At 30.3% G+C, this 20,631-nt stretch overlaps 1 protein-coding gene across 3 annotated transcripts; it reads right to left on the reverse strand.

Annotated features, from left to right (window-relative positions):
- Positions 1–1,422: 1,422 nt before the first annotated feature.
- On the reverse strand, positions 1,423–15,713 carry LOC132949797 (PHD finger protein rhinoceros). Of its 3 annotated transcripts, XM_061020884.1 has the most exons (14): positions 15,413–15,713; positions 14,877–14,988; positions 11,718–11,782; positions 10,481–10,581; positions 10,273–10,421; positions 9,951–10,201; positions 9,728–9,891; positions 9,519–9,667; positions 8,192–8,479; positions 7,948–8,121; positions 7,744–7,871; positions 7,434–7,680; positions 4,229–7,346; positions 1,423–4,165 (listed from the first exon to the last, which is right to left on the reverse strand). In XM_061020884.1, exons 4-14 carry the CDS (start codon positions 10,527–10,529, stop codon positions 1,827–1,829), a joined length of 7,056 nt encoding a protein of 2,351 aa, XP_060876867.1. In that variant the 5' UTR covers positions 10,530–10,581; positions 11,718–11,782; positions 14,877–14,988; positions 15,413–15,713; the 3' UTR covers positions 1,423–1,826. The 3 variants fall into 3 exon arrangements, with proteins under 3 accessions (XP_060876867.1, XP_060876864.1, XP_060876866.1); XM_061020881.1 differs by having other exon boundaries at positions 1,423–7,346; XM_061020883.1 differs by lacking the exon at positions 14,877–14,988 and having other exon boundaries at positions 1,423–7,346.
- Positions 15,714–20,631: the final 4,918 nt, after the last annotated feature.

Here is a 20,631-nt window from a genome sequence, read left to right on the forward strand (position 1 = left end):
ACAATGATATTATATCATTGATTTCAAATTTAATACCATCCATTACAGCAATCCACTTGCCCACCTTTTTTATTGTAATTATATTATATTTTAAAGTATTATTTAGTTAGTTGTCAGAAGATAAAATAAATTTTGTTATTTACTTAAGCATGTGTCTGCAACCATAAAAATAATCATAAATATTTTTTTTTTAATTAAAAATAGTTGAAGAATCAAAGTTGCTTTGGGGATTCCTGGGAAAAAAATGCATCATAATATGTTAAATATTGAATACATTCTTTTTGCATATTATGCTGTACATTTTGAAATTCAATATATATTATAATAAAATAAGGCATGTACATAAATTATAACCAATATACTTTAGCTATAAATTATATATTGTTTAATAAAATTACAACTTTGTCAAATATTATTTCTGTAATTATTTATTTACAAATAAATATAAATAAGTATAATTATCTACATAATTATTTTAATTTAAAAAAGACCGAAACGATACAGTATATACATAACAATAATTTATATAAAATCATTGAAGATTTTTCTTTTTATAAATAACTTAATTTTAAAGTAATATACACATAGGTTAGAGAAGAATATGTATATATGTATGATTATTATGGAATAAAGTTTATACAAAATCGATAACAAAAAAATAAATTATGTTTCAAAAAACTTGTTACATCAATTTTCATTAATACACCAAGTTTTTACACGATAGTAAAATTTATTTGTTAAATGAAAAGTCTGCCAGTTGAGCTATCTTAAAATTATGGAAATTTTTATTATTAAACACTGTTAAATTAATTAATAATGTTTTGAACACTTACGAAATACAATTACATTAAAATTGTATTAATAAAACTACCAACAATGTGTCATCACCTTAAAATGTTACGATTGTCTATTATTTTTAAACAAAAAAAACAGACGTCCATTAATTATTTAGAATTAAAACGCTTCAAATAAAATATATTCAAAAAATATATGTATAAATAAAAGAAAAGAATCCTACAAATTAAAACCATATATTTCATTCTCCCAATAGTTTAAAACTTATGTTTTAACTAATAAAATAGTCCTAAAAATTTTCATTTATTTCATTTAGATTCTATATAAAATCTTAAAATCTAACAAAAGTGAAAATTGAGATCTTTTTTTTGACTAATTGTCAAATGTATTAAATGTACTTAAAGCTAAAAAAAAGTTGTATATTGACTAAAAATTTAAGTTAAAAAAAAAAATTAAAATCTGGAAAAAATAGAAGAATAAATTCTTATTAATTACAAGCTTTTTTTATAGAACCTTTTTGTCATGTTGTCGAAAAAATAAAACAATCACAGTTAAAAAAAAACAACCCAAGGCTTAGTATAACGTAAACTTTAAAAAAAAATTGGTAATATAACAAGTACAAAAAAAGAAAAAAAATTGTTCGATTTTAATGTAAAAGGTTAACAAATAGTTAAAAAAAAAATACTTTACATAATATTTTGCATATTGCACATTAACATGAAAATTTCTTATCTTAAACTAGATAACAAAATTAAAATTAATTGACATCTGCTGGCCTTAACATGATAATATCAATAACTTGGAGTATTCATAGAACATTTGTTTGTATTATTAGTTCAATTAACAACAAATTGAGGAAAACAACATCTTAATATTATGAATTTACATTTTAAATTAATTAAATTTGTTTTAAATAAATAAATATGAATGTACAAACTAAAATTAAATAAATAAATTACATTTTATTAATTTTTATACACAAAATGCTTATCAATGATAAGATTGATCTAAAATTATAAGAATTTTTACCGTCACCGAACTTCACAATTATTGTTTAATGAAGTGTCAGGATTCGTTTGGTTACTAGGAGGTTTCATAACATATCCTTCTTTACATCTAGATATTTTCAATTTAATGGGGGAAGCTTTTTTTGGTTCTGTAACTGCACTTACTTCAGCTTCATCAGGTGCTGCTTTTGAGAATCTAATTATCAATTTTGGAGTGCTTTCTTTAGCCTCTATCACTTGAACCTGAGATATTTCTTTATTTGTGCGCGGTTTCTTTTTCCTAGATACTGATGGACTAGACCGACGTTTCTTTTTGTTTTTTGTAACAGGAGATATAGGAATTGAAGTGGATGCTAATGCATCTTCTTCAAAACGAGCAAACACTTTCTTTCTGAATTTCATACTGTCTCGCCTTAACTGTTCCATAGTAGGTGCTATCAAATGATTAGTGTCATCATTTTGAGTATCACAAATTCTTTTTTTAGGTGGACGGAGACTACGTTTTTCTTCCATTGTTGTGACTACTGGCTGTTCCCCACCAATTTTTATTTTTATTTTGGGTGTTGGAGCTTCTTTACGAATATTATTGAAGTAATTAGATTTTGGATCATCAGATCCATATTTAGTACGCTTCTTTTCCATATTAGCATCTACCACTGCTTTATAGTCTTCTTTGGTAGGGATCGTAGTCATTGATGCCACTGCTTTTGGTATGGTAATAATATTTCGACTTAGCGGAGGGACTACAGGATGGTTTGTTGTCTGTTCGATATTATCTTGTTGATTACAATATTGCCGGAGTAATTCTTTTTTCCTCATTTGTCTGAAATTCGAGGGTACACTAGCAGCTTCTGAAGGAGGAACTGAATGACTTGGTATATTCATACTAATAGCCGATGTATCAATTGTTGGTAATATTGGCTGATTTTGAACGTTGTTGTATTTAGCATTTAAGAAAGGACCTTTTATTTTAACTTTTAATTGATTTCTAGATTCACTTTGCAATACTGTACTTGATGCTATTGGTTCTTTTTCAACGGGAGGGGGTAGTTTAACTATCTTGATCTGGTCATCCATTAAAACTAATTGATCTTCAATATCTTTATCTTTGGAAGATAATTTTGATAAGTTCTGTAAGTCTTCTTTTAAGGTATTCACAATATCAGTTACTTTATCATCAACATTAGTGTTGGTATCATAAATGTTATCGGAATATGATGTTGTATTGTCATATGAATCATATGTTCTCATATCAACGGGCCCTGGTAACATAGGAGTCAGTTCATCCATTATTATTTGAGCAGGTGGATCTTCAATAATAGTTTCTATTATGGGGGAAGGAGGTTTAAGTTCTTTTATACTGGCATGTTTTCTTCTGTAGTTATTAGGGCTGCTATGCACTTTAGGCGATACAGGTGATTTACTATCAGCTTTAACATCAGACTTTTTACGTTCACGCATTGCTCGAAGATTCTCCATAACACCATTATTATCATTACCAAATTCTTCAACAAAATCAAGATCATAGGCAGTACCAGCAAGTTTACTAACAGCAGGATTATAATCAGTAAAATGATTCGATGAACGCCCACGCCCACGACCTCGACCACGTCCAGAAGTTTTCGACTGAGGTTTTGGTCCTCGTTTGTTCTGCTTTTTAACTTCTGGTGAATGATCAACTATTTCAGGTGATTTATAAGATTGAGCAGTAACACGGCTTGAAGATCGAGTTGGTTTAGAAGGAGATTTTTTATCAGAAGGTGTGCGATTAGGATGAGGTGAACTAGTCACAGAAGGAGATGAAGCAATAATAGACATTGGGGATCGTTCTGGCAAAGGAGTTGTCGGAAGAGCAGGTGATTGTTTAGGAGTTGGTATACTTGGAGTAGTTTGATTAGATACTTGACTGACACTGATAGGTGTCTGTACTGGTGTTTGATTAATGATGTTTTGACTAACTTCTGCTTGAGATATTGATGGTATATGTACTTCTGGAATAGACTGTTGTTTAATCAATGGTATTTGGTTTGATATTGGTGTTGTTAATTGAATGGTGGACGTTACTTGTCCACTAGTAATTTTACTTTGACTAAAAACAGGCTCTTGGTTGTTAGAAATTGATTGTGCAAGAGTTATTTCAGTTTGGTTATTTAAAGTTACTGGTACTTTGTGTTGATTTGAGGTCGATTGTACATTAATCTCTTGGGTTTGGTTATTTGTTGAAGCTGGAATTTGATTATGAACACCAGACATTTGATCACTGGTAGAGACTCTAGGAGTTTGAATTGTTGGTAAAATAGAAAGTTGATTATCTATCATAGATGCTTGATTAATTGCATTGAATACAGTATGCATCACAGATTCTGTATGTAAAGATAAATTATTAGTACCAGAACCCACCAAAAGATTGCTATCGTTATACATACTTATATCATTAAACGGTGGAATAAAATTATCATGATGTGTCATTGGAGATATCATGGCTGCAGTAAATGCCATATTTTGGGTTGACGAAGTGAAGGCTGCTGTACAAGGAGTTTGCAAATGTAATGGTTTATTCAACTCTGGCATCAATGATTGATGAGCTGAGAATGGTGGAGGTATTGCAAATTGCTGAGGATTAAAAGTTCGCGAAGAAGATATAAAAGACAACTGATTATTAGTAGATGGATTCAATATAAATGATGGATCTGAATATTGAGAATACTGCATATTGTCCATTTGCATCGGAACAGATGTAGGAAACGTGTGTATATTTTGATATACTGACTCTGTTGTAGTTGGATCTCTATGTTCCGGAGATGGTTCATTTGAAGTATCTGAACGTCTAGATGGCATCACAACGCTATCTGACCAACGATTGGCATCATTAATATCCTGATAAGGAGATTCTGCCTGACTACGTTGACTTGGTGGTACCCATCTCTCATCAGATAAAGCACTTTCACTCCTATCCAATTTATCTCGTTCTGGAACTTTATTCACATCTACTACTTCATTGGACTGTTGATGGAATTTGTTGTATGCATTATAAAGAATATTATCTGTCTTTTGTTCTGGTTCAGATGGTTTAGGTGGATCAAGTATTTTAGGAGTATCGTTTAACTCAATATTTTCTATGTTCTCATTTTCTAATGGAACAGATTTTTTGGTGATTCCTAATCTTAACTTTTCAACGAGATTTAATGTTTCTCTAGCTGTAACTTCTTTTGAATCATCTTTGAAGATAAATTCGTTGTTGAATGTAAAAGTTAATGGAGCATTTCGAACATCTGTATCTCTTGTTAAACCAAATCCTTCTTCATTTGCTGCTTGTTCAACGGCAAGCATATCATTATCAAAGTCAAAATCTGGAATATCTTTATTACACTGTTGTGGAGAAAATATTGATCTTTGACCTCCGGAAAAATGATTATTACAGTTGAATGGCATTTTAGAGAATTTCTTATTATCGTAATCAATATTATTAACCAATTCTCGTTCTATATCTTGTCTGGTTAAAAATGAAGAACTTAATAAATTTTCATCTTTGAGATCATTTAAACGATGACCACCTGGTAAATACAAGTTTAACTCATCGGTTTTCTTATTTTCTTTATCAGATGTATGTTGTACTGGTGTTACATTTTTATTTTTTACTTCTTGAATATTCTTATTAAGGCCATGGTCTTCTTTGAGAACTCTTTGATCACCATCATCAAGTTTCAACTTCTTCTCAATCTCTTTGTCCTCAACTGCATGTATGGGCTGTTTCGTTTCTTGTTTAATTCCGTCCGGCTGACTAGTTGATGTTCCAACGTGGTCACTATCGCTCGATTTTCTATTTCCATCATCCCCGACACTAGAATCTCCACATGTGACGATTTGAACAGTATCGCATCGATCACTTCCAATCGATTTTCTTCTAGATTCCTCTCTCTTAGGTGGCGGATCCTGAAACCTGTGTTCAGGCCGCCTGTCGGAAGTTTTAAGCTTCTTGTCTGGCGCCCTGATCACTTTTTGGTCTTTATCAGACTCACTACTAGAGGAGGAACTAATTTTAATTGGCTTATTCTCTGATAACCAACCTTTAGCTTTAGGAGGGCTTTTAGTTTTATTAATTTCTTTTTGTGGGCTAATACGATCAATAGATTTATTCTTCTTCTCTGGTTCTGTATCACTTTCAGAAGTAGATGAACCAGATGAAGATGAAGAACTAGACGTACTTGAAGTACTTGATGAACTACTAGAAGAACTACTACTCGATGTAGAGGATAAAGAAGACTTTGTACTACGTTTAGACTTTGTAGTTGAATCGTCTTTTTTAACAGAATCAGATACTTTGGTTTCTTCAACAGGTTTTGTCATACCACTCTTAATACCTTGAATAGCTTTTTTAGCGGCTTGCCTCTGTGGAACAATATTGAATAAATCTTGTGGATCAGATTCTTTTTCTACTGAACTTAATTTTTCAGTGTTTTTAATTTTATTAACTTTAGTAGGTTGTTTATCTGGTGATTTAATATTAGATGTAACCCTTTCAGGAGATTTTTTATGTATTGAAAATAATTTTTCAGGTGATTTCTTTTCATTTGAAATTTCATCATGCTTATTATGCACCCGATGAATACTTTCAGTAGCTTTCTTAGCAGCTTGTCTTTGAGGTACAATAAGTTCTGAAGGCACCGTAGTATTATTTTTAGCATCATCTTTTTTGATTTTTTTAATATCTTTCTCCAATAGCGTTTCTTTAGTTTTAGCAACAGAAGTACTTTTATCTTTTATAACTTTAACTTTAGACTTTCCTTGAGAAAACTCTTTAACAGCTGCTTTCGTATGTGTGTAAGAGATACTGTCATCTTTGGTTGAAACTTCAGAATCTGAGTCAGAATAAATATTATTTACCTTAGTTGGACGTTTAGATGAAAGCTTAGGTAAAGAAAGATCTTCACTGTCTTCACTACCAAATTGCTTTTCTATTTGTAATAATTTTTTATTAGGCGATACACTCCATTTTTGTTTTACTTTATCATTTTCTTCTTCAGTAGACGAATCGGTAGAAAGTTTTGTTTTCGAACGTTTTTTATTCAGCCTTTTTTCTTTTAATTTACGTTTATTCAACATAGATTTGATTAGTTCAGCTTCATCCATACTTGATCGTTCACTACTGATTAGTCTTGGAGGTTTTAGTTCAAGATCACTACTGCTTGACATACTTGAGTATCGTATAGACCCATTGATATATGACCGTTTATATGGATTATTACTTGGGGGCCATTTCAAACTAGTATAATTGGATTTTTCTGGTGAACCAGCACCAGCGATACGAGATAACATAGTTTCAAAATCAGTGCTCAAGTCTGGAGCATCAGGATACGAGTATAGTCGATCATAAATTGATGGTCCATGATTAGCTTCCTGGACGGCTGATACTTCTGCTGAACTAAGATTAAGCTTGGTATCTGAAAGAACGGCAACTTGTTTGTGAAAAGTTTGCTCACGTAAGCTGAGTAAATTACGAGAAAGCTTTTCTCTTCTGCTTACCATGTAGCACAAATTCCGTACCTAAAAACCAAATTTAATTTAATAATTAACATAAATCATTGTAACATTTAGTATAGCAATAATTTTCATTTCAGTTTTATTACATACCCTTTCTAAATCTTGTCTAAGTTGTACAAACATTTTATGTTTTTCTAAATCTGCTTGTTCTTGCTGTCTTCCAAGAAGATCACCATCATCAGATTTTGGTAATAACAAAGGTCTGTTATTTCCAGATCTTCTTTTTAATACCCAATAATTATAAATGTATAGAATACCATCATTATCAACATCACGACATTGTGTAACATCAATGACACTAACATGCTTTTCAAATTCACCTTCAATTTCTTGCAGCCTGGAAAAAAAAATTATATTTATAAAACACATTATTCATTTAAAATTTTTTAAATACACATACTTGGCTGCTCTAGCTTGATTTTTTTCTTCAGAAGTCATATCTTTTCGTTTCCTTTTTGTAGAATCTTCATCTTCTGAACCAGAATTTCTATCTTTTTTACTAGTTACACTATGTTTTTGACAATACGACTATAACATTTAAAAATATTTTTCAATAAAACTAATAATATTAAAATACATGAAATGTATGTATAATGATACTAACCCGTAATTTAACTCCGTCTTCAGCACTCTCGTCTTCAATAATAGCTCTCATTTCAAGACCGTGCTTAAAAGCACAAGTAACATGATATGCAGTCTTGCATGTTTTAACTGAACATTGTATACATGCTCCAACTCGTTCTCGGCACAATACACATATTAGGGCCCATCGACTAGGCTAAAATTATATGATATATTATTAATTAATTCTTGATTTATTTTACCATGTTTCTGATTATAATACTTACAGGTATACTTGATATTTTTGTAATAGGTTCCATTTTTTCTACACACCCAATGCTAACTTCTGGTATCCACAATGCACATGACACATGAGCCCATTTATGACCTGATCGAGTGCATTTCATTGCACCATTTTTATTTGGACAGAGTACACATTCAGGACGAAAACGTAAAGTACAAGTACGACACAGCCATGACCCAGATGGGATTGTGGTAATACCATAACATGCTTGATGAACACAAATATTGCAATTATCACAAAACACCATTTCGTTACCATCTTCTGAATCAGGCTAAAAAGATACAAATTATAATTATAAATTTATGAATATTAAATTACTTTTAGTGTCAATCACTATCTTAGTAATTTATCTAGTATCTTGTTATAATGACATTTTTAGAATGGTTACTTAAACATTGTGTAACTATAAATACTTAATTTTCAAAATAATTATTAAAATTGAGTATATAATATTTTAAAAAATATACTACTTGACACAGATAAATATTTATACCATTAAATTTAAAAAAACAGATTTACAAATTGACTATTATTTCCTTTTTCTTTTCAGTATTAATAAATAAAATTAAACAAAAACGAAAGCATTTATAACTAAAATAAAAAATTATTGATTATAACCAGTTATTTGATGTCTGGTCCATCTGATATCTGTTACACTCTGCATTAACTCTTTTACAAATAAAAACAAAAGCTCTTTGATAACTGTCTAAAAACTATTGTAAATGCCCAATTACTTAATTATGGAATATGGGTAACTGGATAAATGATTAAAAGAGAACAAATTATATTAAGGTTACTAGATATCTTAAAGAATTTTAGAGATCTCGGTATAACATAAAAAATGATCTTAAAAAAAAAATTTTCACCTGATTCAAACAACATTGTTGTCACTTATTCTGTTCAGTAACAATAACACAGCCATATCTGCATGTGTTGCTTTATCTTACAACGTGCATCATTTTACCCCACTTAAAAACTTTCATACTTAAGTTCGCCACACACTGTCACAGTAGTGATAAAATGCAGCCGAACACAATTTACGCCACCATAGAATTGTACAGCACCGCAGTGCGTGGCTTAACACAAATAATGTTCTTACCCATGTTTAAAAACATATTAATTCACTAAATTAAAAATAACACAAAATTGGTTTGGCTAAATACAAATTTTCCGTTGTACGTTTGTATGACGAAGACAACACATGCAAGTATGGGATCTTTTTACCACAATATATTATGTAATAATTGTTCTTATTTTAATGTTCTTTTGCTATATGTATATATAAAATAATTATTTAACAGTGAACAAACCGAACGGCACACATCGCAGATAACATTTTCATCATATTCAATTCCAAGGCCTTCTTCTTCCTTAATTATTGTTTGCACTTTTTCCCAGCACCTCATTTCTAATTCTTCCATAACATGCTCAAATTGATCATCTTTTATTTTTGGGAAGCCTAAATAAATATTTAATTAAAATTTCAATCCACATGTTTAAAATACTTTCGACTTATTACCTCCTAATGATCTTTCACCATTACACAGTTTTAACCAAGCTGAATCTACATCATCCATATCATATGAACAAGATTTTTCTGCTTTTAAAGGTAAAAGTGACAGTTGATGTTCTTCGGTTTTAAAATGTTCATCTTTTGTGATGCGAATATATTTATGTTTTGGCCTATAATAAGAACAAGATTAGAATAATTAGGAAAGATTAAATATTTAAAAAAAACATACAGTTTGAATTCATTATGTTGAGAGTGATAAATTGATGAGGGTGAACGTCTAGGTGATTTAGTTGAAGACTGCAAGCAGACAACTGGAATTTCATGAACACTTGACCCTGGCAAAGAGTCTGGATTAACGGGTACTTGTACACCCCGTTCCCACTCTTGCTTCCATTGGTCACTAATAATCCAATATGCATCAGTAGATAACTGTTCAGAATCAGGAAGCTTCATGGCACTGATCAAGTCTTTACGAAATAACTAAAATGGAAAAATAAAAATTGTATATATTAACATAAAGTTCATAATATGTAAGTAAAGAAAATATTTACTTCTGCTGGTGCATCAGTTGTAATCCTTGTATTATAAATTGATGATGGTATTTTCATATCTGAACGCGAGCCACTTTGAGTATCTAAGGAGGACGCTTCTTCTTCTTCCTGTAACGTCGAAGGGCGCCCCTTCCGCCTCTTTGTTGGTACTATAAAAAAAAAACAAATTTAGATATATTTTAATTGATTAGTTTAAAATACTACTTACATGGACATTCATCTTTAGAAATTGGTTGACGTTTAGTTCTATATGACATGCTGAGTTTGCAAATGATAAAAATCTAACTCCACCTTTTGCAGCATTGATGCCTGTTGTATATAAGAAAGGTATACAATGTGAATTATAACTTATAACGGAAAAAATATCAGTACCTATTAAAAGTGTCGTATTAAAAATAGCTTCTATTAACTTTTAAATTCAAATTAATTAAAATAATAATAAGTTACTAGGTAACAAATTATAAATGTATGTGTGTAAAATTATTGTTTTTAACCTTTCCACTGCTACACTAGTTAAGCTCTGCAACCTGTTACATAAAATTAAAAATTTATAATTTTTATTTTATTTAATTTTGAGATATATAATATGATTTTACTAAGTTTAAAATAATGTGAGCCAGAATTTCCTAAAGTTTAATGGCTACTGGCAAATATTATAAATAAAGGAACGTAATAGTACGTCTGGAGAATTTCTAAAAGTCCTCCCTCCACCCAAAATTGTATTCTTTATATGTGACTGCGTTAAATTAATAAACAGTTATTTTATACACCCAGGTTCTAAAATAGAAAATAACCGAATGAAAATGATTTCAAATTTAATCATTATTATTTATTAAATTTATTGTTTTTATTTATTGAAATTTTGAAATTCATTTCATAATAAATAATTAATTTTTTTAATGGTTTAAGCTGTTTAAGGTATATTTTTTTTTTTAATTTTGTACTTATAGTTGTAATAATTATTTAATAAAAGTATTACAGTTAAATAATAATTCAAATCAGAGATATTAGAAATTGTTATTTTTAAATGATTCTCATTCGTCAGTTTAGATTTTAGAACCATAATTCTAAATGAAAGCCACTTAAGGCCCTAGCCCCGTTTCTTATCTAAATAATGGTATAAAATATATAGATGTTCATATTTGAAGAAAATACAATTTTTACTATGCCTGTGTAGCCGAGGGCTGCGATATGTACAATTTTTAAATGTTCATATCAATGTGTATTAAGCTAGCCACAAAAGGACCAGATTCATCTAACGTAATTTGCTGATAAATTAAGTAGTGTTACTTCAAAAATGATCACACAAGTTTTATATCTAAAATATAATTTAGGAGTACATCACTGCTGTATTTTGTGGTCACTACTGTAGCTACCTTATAGGTAAGGTGAGTCTATTAGTAAAAGATCTGATAAAAAAAAAAAAAAAAATTGCATTTACTTACCACATAGCAGAGTTGAAATAAAGGTGTATGATAAATTGTCTTGTTGTTAATTTTTGAAGAATTAACTGAAAAATAAATAAATTATTATAAGTTACAATGATTAGATTGATTTGGACTTGTAGAAAATTCCAAATATTTAACCTTTTTCAACCAGGTATGAATAAAGTCAATATAAACTGGCAATAGGAAAACAAATAGGTACATTCACCATACAGCATGCTGGTTTTGTAAACAAATATAAATATAGGTAGGTAGTTTTATAAAAAAAAAAAAATTAAAGAATTAGACTACATTTCTTAAATATTTATCTTTTAAAATATTTAGTCTTAACAATATAATATGCCATTTCGTAAGCCCAAATCAAAACGATAAAATTGCAAAATTTAGAAAAATACATGTTCCACTGAATTGCAGCTATATTTAAAAGTCATATATTCTGTTTCAAAAGCTATGGTATAAATGTATAAATGCAAGTTTAACCGAAACACTAGGCTATACCAATAATGATCGAAAGAAGAGTCTAAGACTCTTGGGTAAGTGACCATAGATAATAAAGGAATGGTTAGCCTTGGGCTATATTCTTTAATATAAGAATTATAAGACACTGAGGCGAGTTACGACGGAATGGTAACATGGGCTGTCAGTATATTTTGTAAGCCTGACTATGATGAAGTATTTATAAAATATTATAGGTAGATCTACAACATAAATGGGTAGTAAAATTTATTACATTTCATTTAGGAAATAAACTTGATTTTATAGAACAAAAAAATATTAAGAACCCTTACAAACCTAGATGCACTCCCTGGTATTAAACTTCCAATTAGGGCTAATAAGCTAACTCTGGGCTGGACGGTTTACGTTAGATGGAAAATTGAGTCTTATAATAAGATATCTTTATAAGTCTTATAAATCTTAAATTTCAATTCTATATACACTATTAGTATTCTAAAGAAAACTGATTTAGAAGGTTAAATCTTCAATAAACTGTGGGAAGTTACAACCAACATAGATTATAACAGTTTTGGGTGCTAGTTTGGTAAGCGACTGAATGCGTTATCTTCAAAATTTAGTTACCTCACAGGATTAATTTGTTTCTAATAAAACTACCTACCTAATACTGTAGGTAGGTAGGTATTGTGATATTTTTGTTTATTATTAATTAATTGTAATGGCTATGATTGTGTTTTGTAAGTTTTATTCTACTTTCACCAATAAGATTGTGTAATCAGTTTTTAGTAGAAAAAGGATTATTAAAATGTGCCGAACATAAGGCCTATGCCCTTATCACACATGAGGCACTTAAATTTAGGTAAAACAAAGAAAATACCACAGTGGGAAGTGGTTGGCTACAATTCTGTCCAAAAAGAGCCTGTCAGACAACAAAAACACCAAATGGAGGTAGAAGTTATTTACATTTAAATCACAGAACCAACATTGTAACAGTAAGATGGTTACACTTTGTAAAATTGTTGAATTTGTATTTATGTTTGTATTGGAATTGCCCACAAAAATGGTAATGGATCGAACATGAAGAAGTAGTCAGGTAAGTAATAGACAAACGGCTGCATACAGGTGTCTTGCAATCCAAGGTTTTATACAAAAGAGGATCACCAAACATCATAATATATTGATTTGAATAATATTAGTTCACATTCAAAACATTGAGTGGTCATAGTTAGATGTGAAAATTAAAGTATTGAAGAAAACAATGGGTATTCTTCTTAATAATTAGAAGTATTGATTACTACTCATGGCAACTATACCTTAAAGACAGTCCATAAGTTTTACTCGCCTTATTGGAAGACATTCAGAACATGAATCAAAAATAAAATAAAATGCAATTTTTTCATCAGTTACATATTATACACAAATTACATTAATATGAAATACTGAAAAAACGATAAATGTAGAGCACAGTCCAAAATAGAAAATTTTCTATAGAGTGCATATAAAATTAGCACCCAATTTTATAAATATTACTTGCTTACTCATAAATTATTTTTTTTAAATGTCTAATTTAGAACAGCAGGTTATTTATTATTGGTACTATGTAGGTACTTATTACCTACCTATAAGTTCTAATATGAAGAAAGATTGAAAAAAATGAATTGACGGGTTTTTTAGAGATTTATAGAAGATATTATATTAATGTATACTAGGTACCTGCATAGCTTAGAAAATAATAACCAAATATTTATAAATTTATGATTTAAGTATTTAATATATTAAAATTATAATAGTGATGAACATAGTATGTCTGAATTGAAGAAATTAATATCTAGGTAGGTAGGTACCTAATCGTATTGAATATAATTAAAAGTTACCCTTAATTAATCGAAAAATATGTTATTACCTATTACAAGACTTTTTTGAAAAGAGCTAACTCAATTTACAAGCCATGAAAATTGCTTTAAGCACATAAAACTACAAAACCAAAATAAATAACAGATTTTGAGTATTTTTACACATGGGTGCCTAATTAAATATGTTTAGATCAAAATTATTATCATAATACATTTAACTTAAGATAATCTCAGACTAAAATATATTGCTCAATCAAGATCCCAACTCTATCTCATTTACCATTAACTTCATAATTTTCACCAATTTTCTCAATTTTAATATCTTCAAATTGCTTATCTATTTAGGTAATGTTGTATTTGTTTTGTTAACCGTGTTCCTACTTATCTAATTGTATATGATCAATATTTATATAAATAAAAATATCTATGTTATCTCTATCAATGGCCACTGTTCCTGATGTTATAGCATATTTACAGAAACAAATAGAATACAATAATTTTACTCAAAACCATCAGATACTATTGTTATATGATGATAACCTAACCCATCAATAGCCACAATTTTAACAATTAAACAGAGAAGGTATATGTGATTCAATAGATTTTAACAATTTTAACGTACATTCAGTGAATTGAATAATACATACCTAATAACAAGATCTAGACAGTTTAAACGACTGAGAGAATAGAGTAAAATTATAGGTGTTGGTAGTACATATGAACACTGAGGGATAAACGTTAGGTGGTTAACTCATGAAGTCTTAGTTGCTCTACACGCACACACACACACACACACACACACTTTTAGACAACACCTTTGAGGAATGGTTTGTGACGAGTATCGATAACTTACCGGGTATATTGTAGTAATCAATTCGCAAACGCCAAGCAGGTTGGGACTGTACCAATTCTAACGCATTCCATTGCAGTCGAAACGCGGGACGTCATCTGACGACTGACAATCACTAGGAACACAAACGAGACATATTAACGAAAAAACGTTAGGGCGCTTGTTGGAGCACAGACTTGGCTGCACGTGACTTTAATCAAGTAGGGGGGGGGGCAAGAGAATTAGGAAAATCCGTACGCGAGTCCGCATTGAAAGAATGTAATATAATATAATAATAAATAAAATATAAATTAATATTTTAACACTCGGGAGCGTAATAATAAAACGTAGATAATGACAACAAATGCGAGCGGCCGGCAGATGGCACCACCACCGTTTTCCCGTGTTTTCGTGTTTTGATTTGACGGGGAAGAGGAAAAAAAAGGACATTAGAAAAAAATCGTTAACAACCGAAATTGCGATCGTCTCCGCGGCTCATCCTATACGGAGTCCGGTCCGTCAAGCCCCAGGGAAGTAGTGACAAATACCCGTGTACTTACATGTTGTGTGGCACAAACTAGGTAATCCCAAACAGCTCTCAACACGTCCAACACATTCGGTCGGGGGGGCCCGTTTACATCGGCGGCGGTACGGGTCGGGCGAGAGCGCGGTTCAATGGACGATGGCGGCGAGATCCGCTAGCGGACGAACGGTCACGGCGACGTGTACGCGACGGCGGACGTACAAACAGCGGCAGTAAACACGGTGTACGAACACACCAAAATGCGAGCGGTACGGATTTCGCACTTATCGTTTCATGCTCGACACTTGCGAGTAGCGATTGGCGATATTGGTACATAAAAAAAAAAAAACAAAAAAAAACAAAAAACACCTTCCTGCTCCTGATGACTGCAGTGCCGCCAACTGACTCGCCACTCTTCGCCCTCCTATAGACAAAATACCGTTTCGTGATATACGAACGCCTTCCGATTCGACGGACAACCACGGGTAAAATTCGAATTCTGTGATGTTTTCTAGTTACCTTGGTATTCTTGCTTTATTTTTCATTTTCCACTTTTCCATTGTTATTTTTTTATTTATCAGTTATCTTCTCGGTATGCCGGTATCAGCTCTTCTGTCTAAACTCTAAGATAAAAATATTTAATATTACGTAAAAAATTTAAAAGGTATAGTGTATAGACTTAAAGAAAAGATCAATGTTGTGATCTCAAATTAAAATAAAATTGTATATTTTATATCTTATAGCATTAATTCACGAAAAATATGCAACATTTGGAAGATTATATAATATTATAAAAACAATATAGTAATGTACCAAATTAATGTTTGCGCCTTGCGGAGCGATTATATTATAATCGTAATAGACTTAAATAATAAATTCTGTCCCGTAATAATTTAAGACACAATGTAACACTCCCATATTCCCATGAAAATATTACCTTTAAGATATTTGGTATAATCGAAACAGAATATACCTATATAGATAAACAATTTATATTTCTACGTTACATTATGTATCTAAAACTACGATCATTATATTTATTATTTAGATCGTCAATAATGTGAAAGGATTTTCATGGGATTTTTCCTCAACACGTGGGGTTGGTATACTTCGCTAATGGTATACGTTTGGCGCCACATTCCTGTACGGTCTCGTGATACATATTTTTAAATCGCTTATACGCTTATCGTAAACAAATCCCGGCGGCATGGTACTATTAAATGATATAACTTTATACGATTTTTACCAAGGAAATAGCTATATCGGACTTAAATAACCGGCAAATCATTTTGAATTAACGCTATTACGCTTCTAGAGTTCTACACAGGTAAAAATATCATAAGTCATAACCACTCGAGAACGTGAGAGAGTATAATCGATAAGTAGCGGCGGTGGTATAAAGACGAACTACATAGCATATAAAGTATATATCAATATATGTGTGTATTGAATTTCCAACTGATAAAATAAATATTATGTATTTGACTTAGATAATGTTAATGTTATACCGTTTAGCTTTGACGTGTTGATCGAATAATGTCGCTTTAGATTTTAGTTGCTAAAATTATTGTGTAATTATAATATTTAATACATACATAAAAAACTTAATAATATATTAATAATATGAAGCCTTATGGGTACATCAATATTTATATTATAATATAATGTATATTCAGTATTCCCGCTTCCTCCTCTCAATTACATTGTCAAAGTTGTGGTAAAATGGTTTGGGAGGGGATGATAGATCCCCTTCATTACCTTTTCTCAATATTTAACTCAGATATAGGTATAAAACGATAACTATAAATTATATTTTTAATGATCAATTAGTTATGTCAAAAAATCAGCCACATAAACGCCACACTAATTACATTATCATTTGACCGCCACTCACGGACTAAGATATACCTTAGGTATATCTAAGCCCTAAGGTATATCTTAGTCCGTGCCGCCACTACATGTCACCAGTGGCGCAAGACACAAACACAACTTCAAGGATGACAGGAGGTGCTTGAGAGTTATAAGTATACTAAAACATCCAACCCTGATTTAATTCAACTCCACCTTAACTACCTAGTTCCATAATGTTAATCATTATTAATCAAATATTTTTTTTCTTTTACTAATCAATTATTATTTATTATCATTATATTTAAAACTTGGTAGCCAGAACTTTAAAGACTTACCTAACCTGCAATATATTGATATCATTTAATAAATTGTATGACTGAATAATATATAAATCAGTATATGTATGGTACAATGGTACATGTAGGGACCTACTACCCAGTGGCGTCACGAATATTTTATCCATGAGTGCAGATATTTAAGCATCTGAACCACCCACCCATATATAGATACCTACGCATAAGATTAAAAATCGCCTACATTATTTATAATATTTTTTACTATAAAATAAATATTGATGTAATTTTACAATGTCTGGAATAGACATTAATGTAGCAGGTTATTATAATATGTTTTATTACTTAACATAATATATAACTTTCAATAATTATTAATACCCCACATAGTAAGTGTCGGCCTGGTCAAGTTAGCTAGACAAGAAAAATATATTTTTTTCATTATGGTTAATATCCAATATTTCCCACGTCTAATATATGTTACTACTTACATATATATTTATTTTAATTTTGTCTTGAAAATCGAAGCATTATTTCGGCTACTTATACAGTGCATTATTATAGTATATACCCACAAAAAAAAATAATAACACTTACAAAATCAATATACATTCTCGTTCCGCTAAGAATCTAAAATATATTATATTTATTTTATATTTGTATTTTGCACGTTATTGTGATTGTGATACATTTTATATGCAATTAATAATAATAATATTTATTTTGTAAATAAATCAAACATTTAAAATTGACAGAGCTTTTCGCTGTGTAGTTTACAGTGTTGGGCAGTAACGCAAATTAAAAATTACAATTACTGTAACGCAACTACTTTTTCAGTAAAGCAGCAGTAATTTCATTACATTTTACTTAAACTAACGCAATTGTAACAAAATTACTTTTGAAAAGTAATTTCTATGAAGTAACTCACCAACGCGTTATTAAAATAATAGTTTTGAATGTATTACAGGTATAGGATATCCCAGAAAAATTAAAAATCAATTATATTTATTTTTGATTCCGATAATTATAGTTAACAATATTACTAAACATTTCAGGAATAAATGTTATCACTTTATTAGCAGAAAGAAATGAGTGGTTTAAAAATAAATTATGATTTATGACTTGTGACTATATAGCCTTATAGGTGAGATGATTGTAAATTCGTACATAATACTAAAATAGGTCTATTATCACTAGGTCTATGATTGTAAAACATACACATAATAATTGAATCATATGAATATGGTTAAAAAAAAGTAACGTTATTTATAACGCACTACTTTATTAATGAAAAAGTAATGTAACGTGATAAAAATAATTTTAGGTAACGCAAATGTAATTTAAATAAAAATATTTTAAGTAACGAGTAACGTAATTTCATTACTTTTTAAAAGTAATTTACCCAACACAGGACTAGTTTTCATCATAGTATACTACAGTGCTAATACGGGTTTCTTTTTTTATAATTCGAGTTTCTATACCAATACACCGATAAAGATATTGTATAATTTATATAAGCTACTAAGCTAGTGGTTCTCAATTAGTATGAAGCCAGGGACCCCTATGTAAAACTTAAATTGGTCCGGGGTCCCCTCTTTTGTAAATACTTACTTTTCAATTTGAATAAATGAATTATCTACCTTTTCCGCGGTAAATCGAGTTTCAATAGTCAGACAATAACCGACTACAAAATTAATAATTTCACTAAAATAAAATAAAAATGAAAAATCACTACAGTACCCACGATTTAAGATACCTATCGTGATTCGTAACAGTACTTACTGTACGTCTACGTCTGTACACAACCGCAGACCCGCTAACATCAATACGCAGACCACTAGGAACCACTGACCCTAAACTATATACTACACAGTGGCGCACCCAAGGGGGGGGCTTTGGGGCTTAAGCCCCCCAAAATTAAATTATACATTATTATAGTAAATATAATTTATTTATTCCACGGGTCGATTCATTTCTTAATAGTCTTTCTGATCGATTTTTGAAACATAAAAATCTCCTTACAAGTTTTAAATGTCTTTTACCAACCGGACAAAACCTAACAGATGAACAAATTTCAAGTTTTAAAAATCTTTTTGACTTTTATGAAAAATATATGCAACAAATTAGTTTTTGTGTCGCTAAGGCCGAATTCGAATTGTAGTATGAAAAATTCAAAAACTGTGGCTATACTTTACCGCTAAACGCATCTGATGGTTTAAATTTATGTGATGTTAAAATATTTGAATCAGTATTTATACTTTTGAAAATATTTGCAACGTTACCAGTAAGTACAAGTACGGCCGAAAGATCGTTTTCCACACTACAGCGAATTAAAACCTATCTCCGAAACACAATGGGACAGTCACGTTTAAATGGTCTGGCAAATCTTCACATACATCGAGAAATACAAATTAAAGAATCCGAAGTATTAAAGTTCTTTTTGAAAAGGGACCCAGGAAACTTAAATTTTAAATTGATTTAGTTATAAATATAATTATAAATATTAAATACATAATAATATAACATTATATGGTGATAATAAATAAAAGTGATTATTTAAAAATTAGTTTCAATTGTTTACTTGTATGTAATTATTAAGCCCCCCCAAACCAAAATTCTGGGTGCGCGCCTGATACAACATGATACTACATTAACTATATTGATATATCAATCCACCTTGCTATGTACATTATTAATTATTATTTATAATTATATTATCCTATTTATCCATAGAGTATGGAGACGTCTATATTCTTATATATTATGGTCAGTATGAGTAGTATGACAGTATAATTATGTTACCAACGCAGACTTGAAGCTTTTCTATACGAAAAACTGCAATAACATGAGCCGGCTAACATTGTGAATGTGAGAACAATTATTATAGGAGTGTGAATAAGTGATATAGGAGTATTAGATAGTAAATAGTTGTACTGGTTAGGATTGACGGTGACAAATAATACCTATCAGCATTATTCTATGTACAGAGAGCCTATATAAACTACGGACTAAATACTTATACCTTATACCTTAGTCCGTGATATGAACTATAATCTATATAACTATCATGACAAATTATAATTTGTCACGATAACTATATAAGCTATATGTG

This window comes from Metopolophium dirhodum, chromosome 7 (assembly GCF_019925205.1).
Source record: "Metopolophium dirhodum isolate CAU chromosome 7, ASM1992520v1, whole genome shotgun sequence".
Taxonomy (NCBI): domain Eukaryota; kingdom Metazoa; phylum Arthropoda; class Insecta; order Hemiptera; family Aphididae; genus Metopolophium; species Metopolophium dirhodum.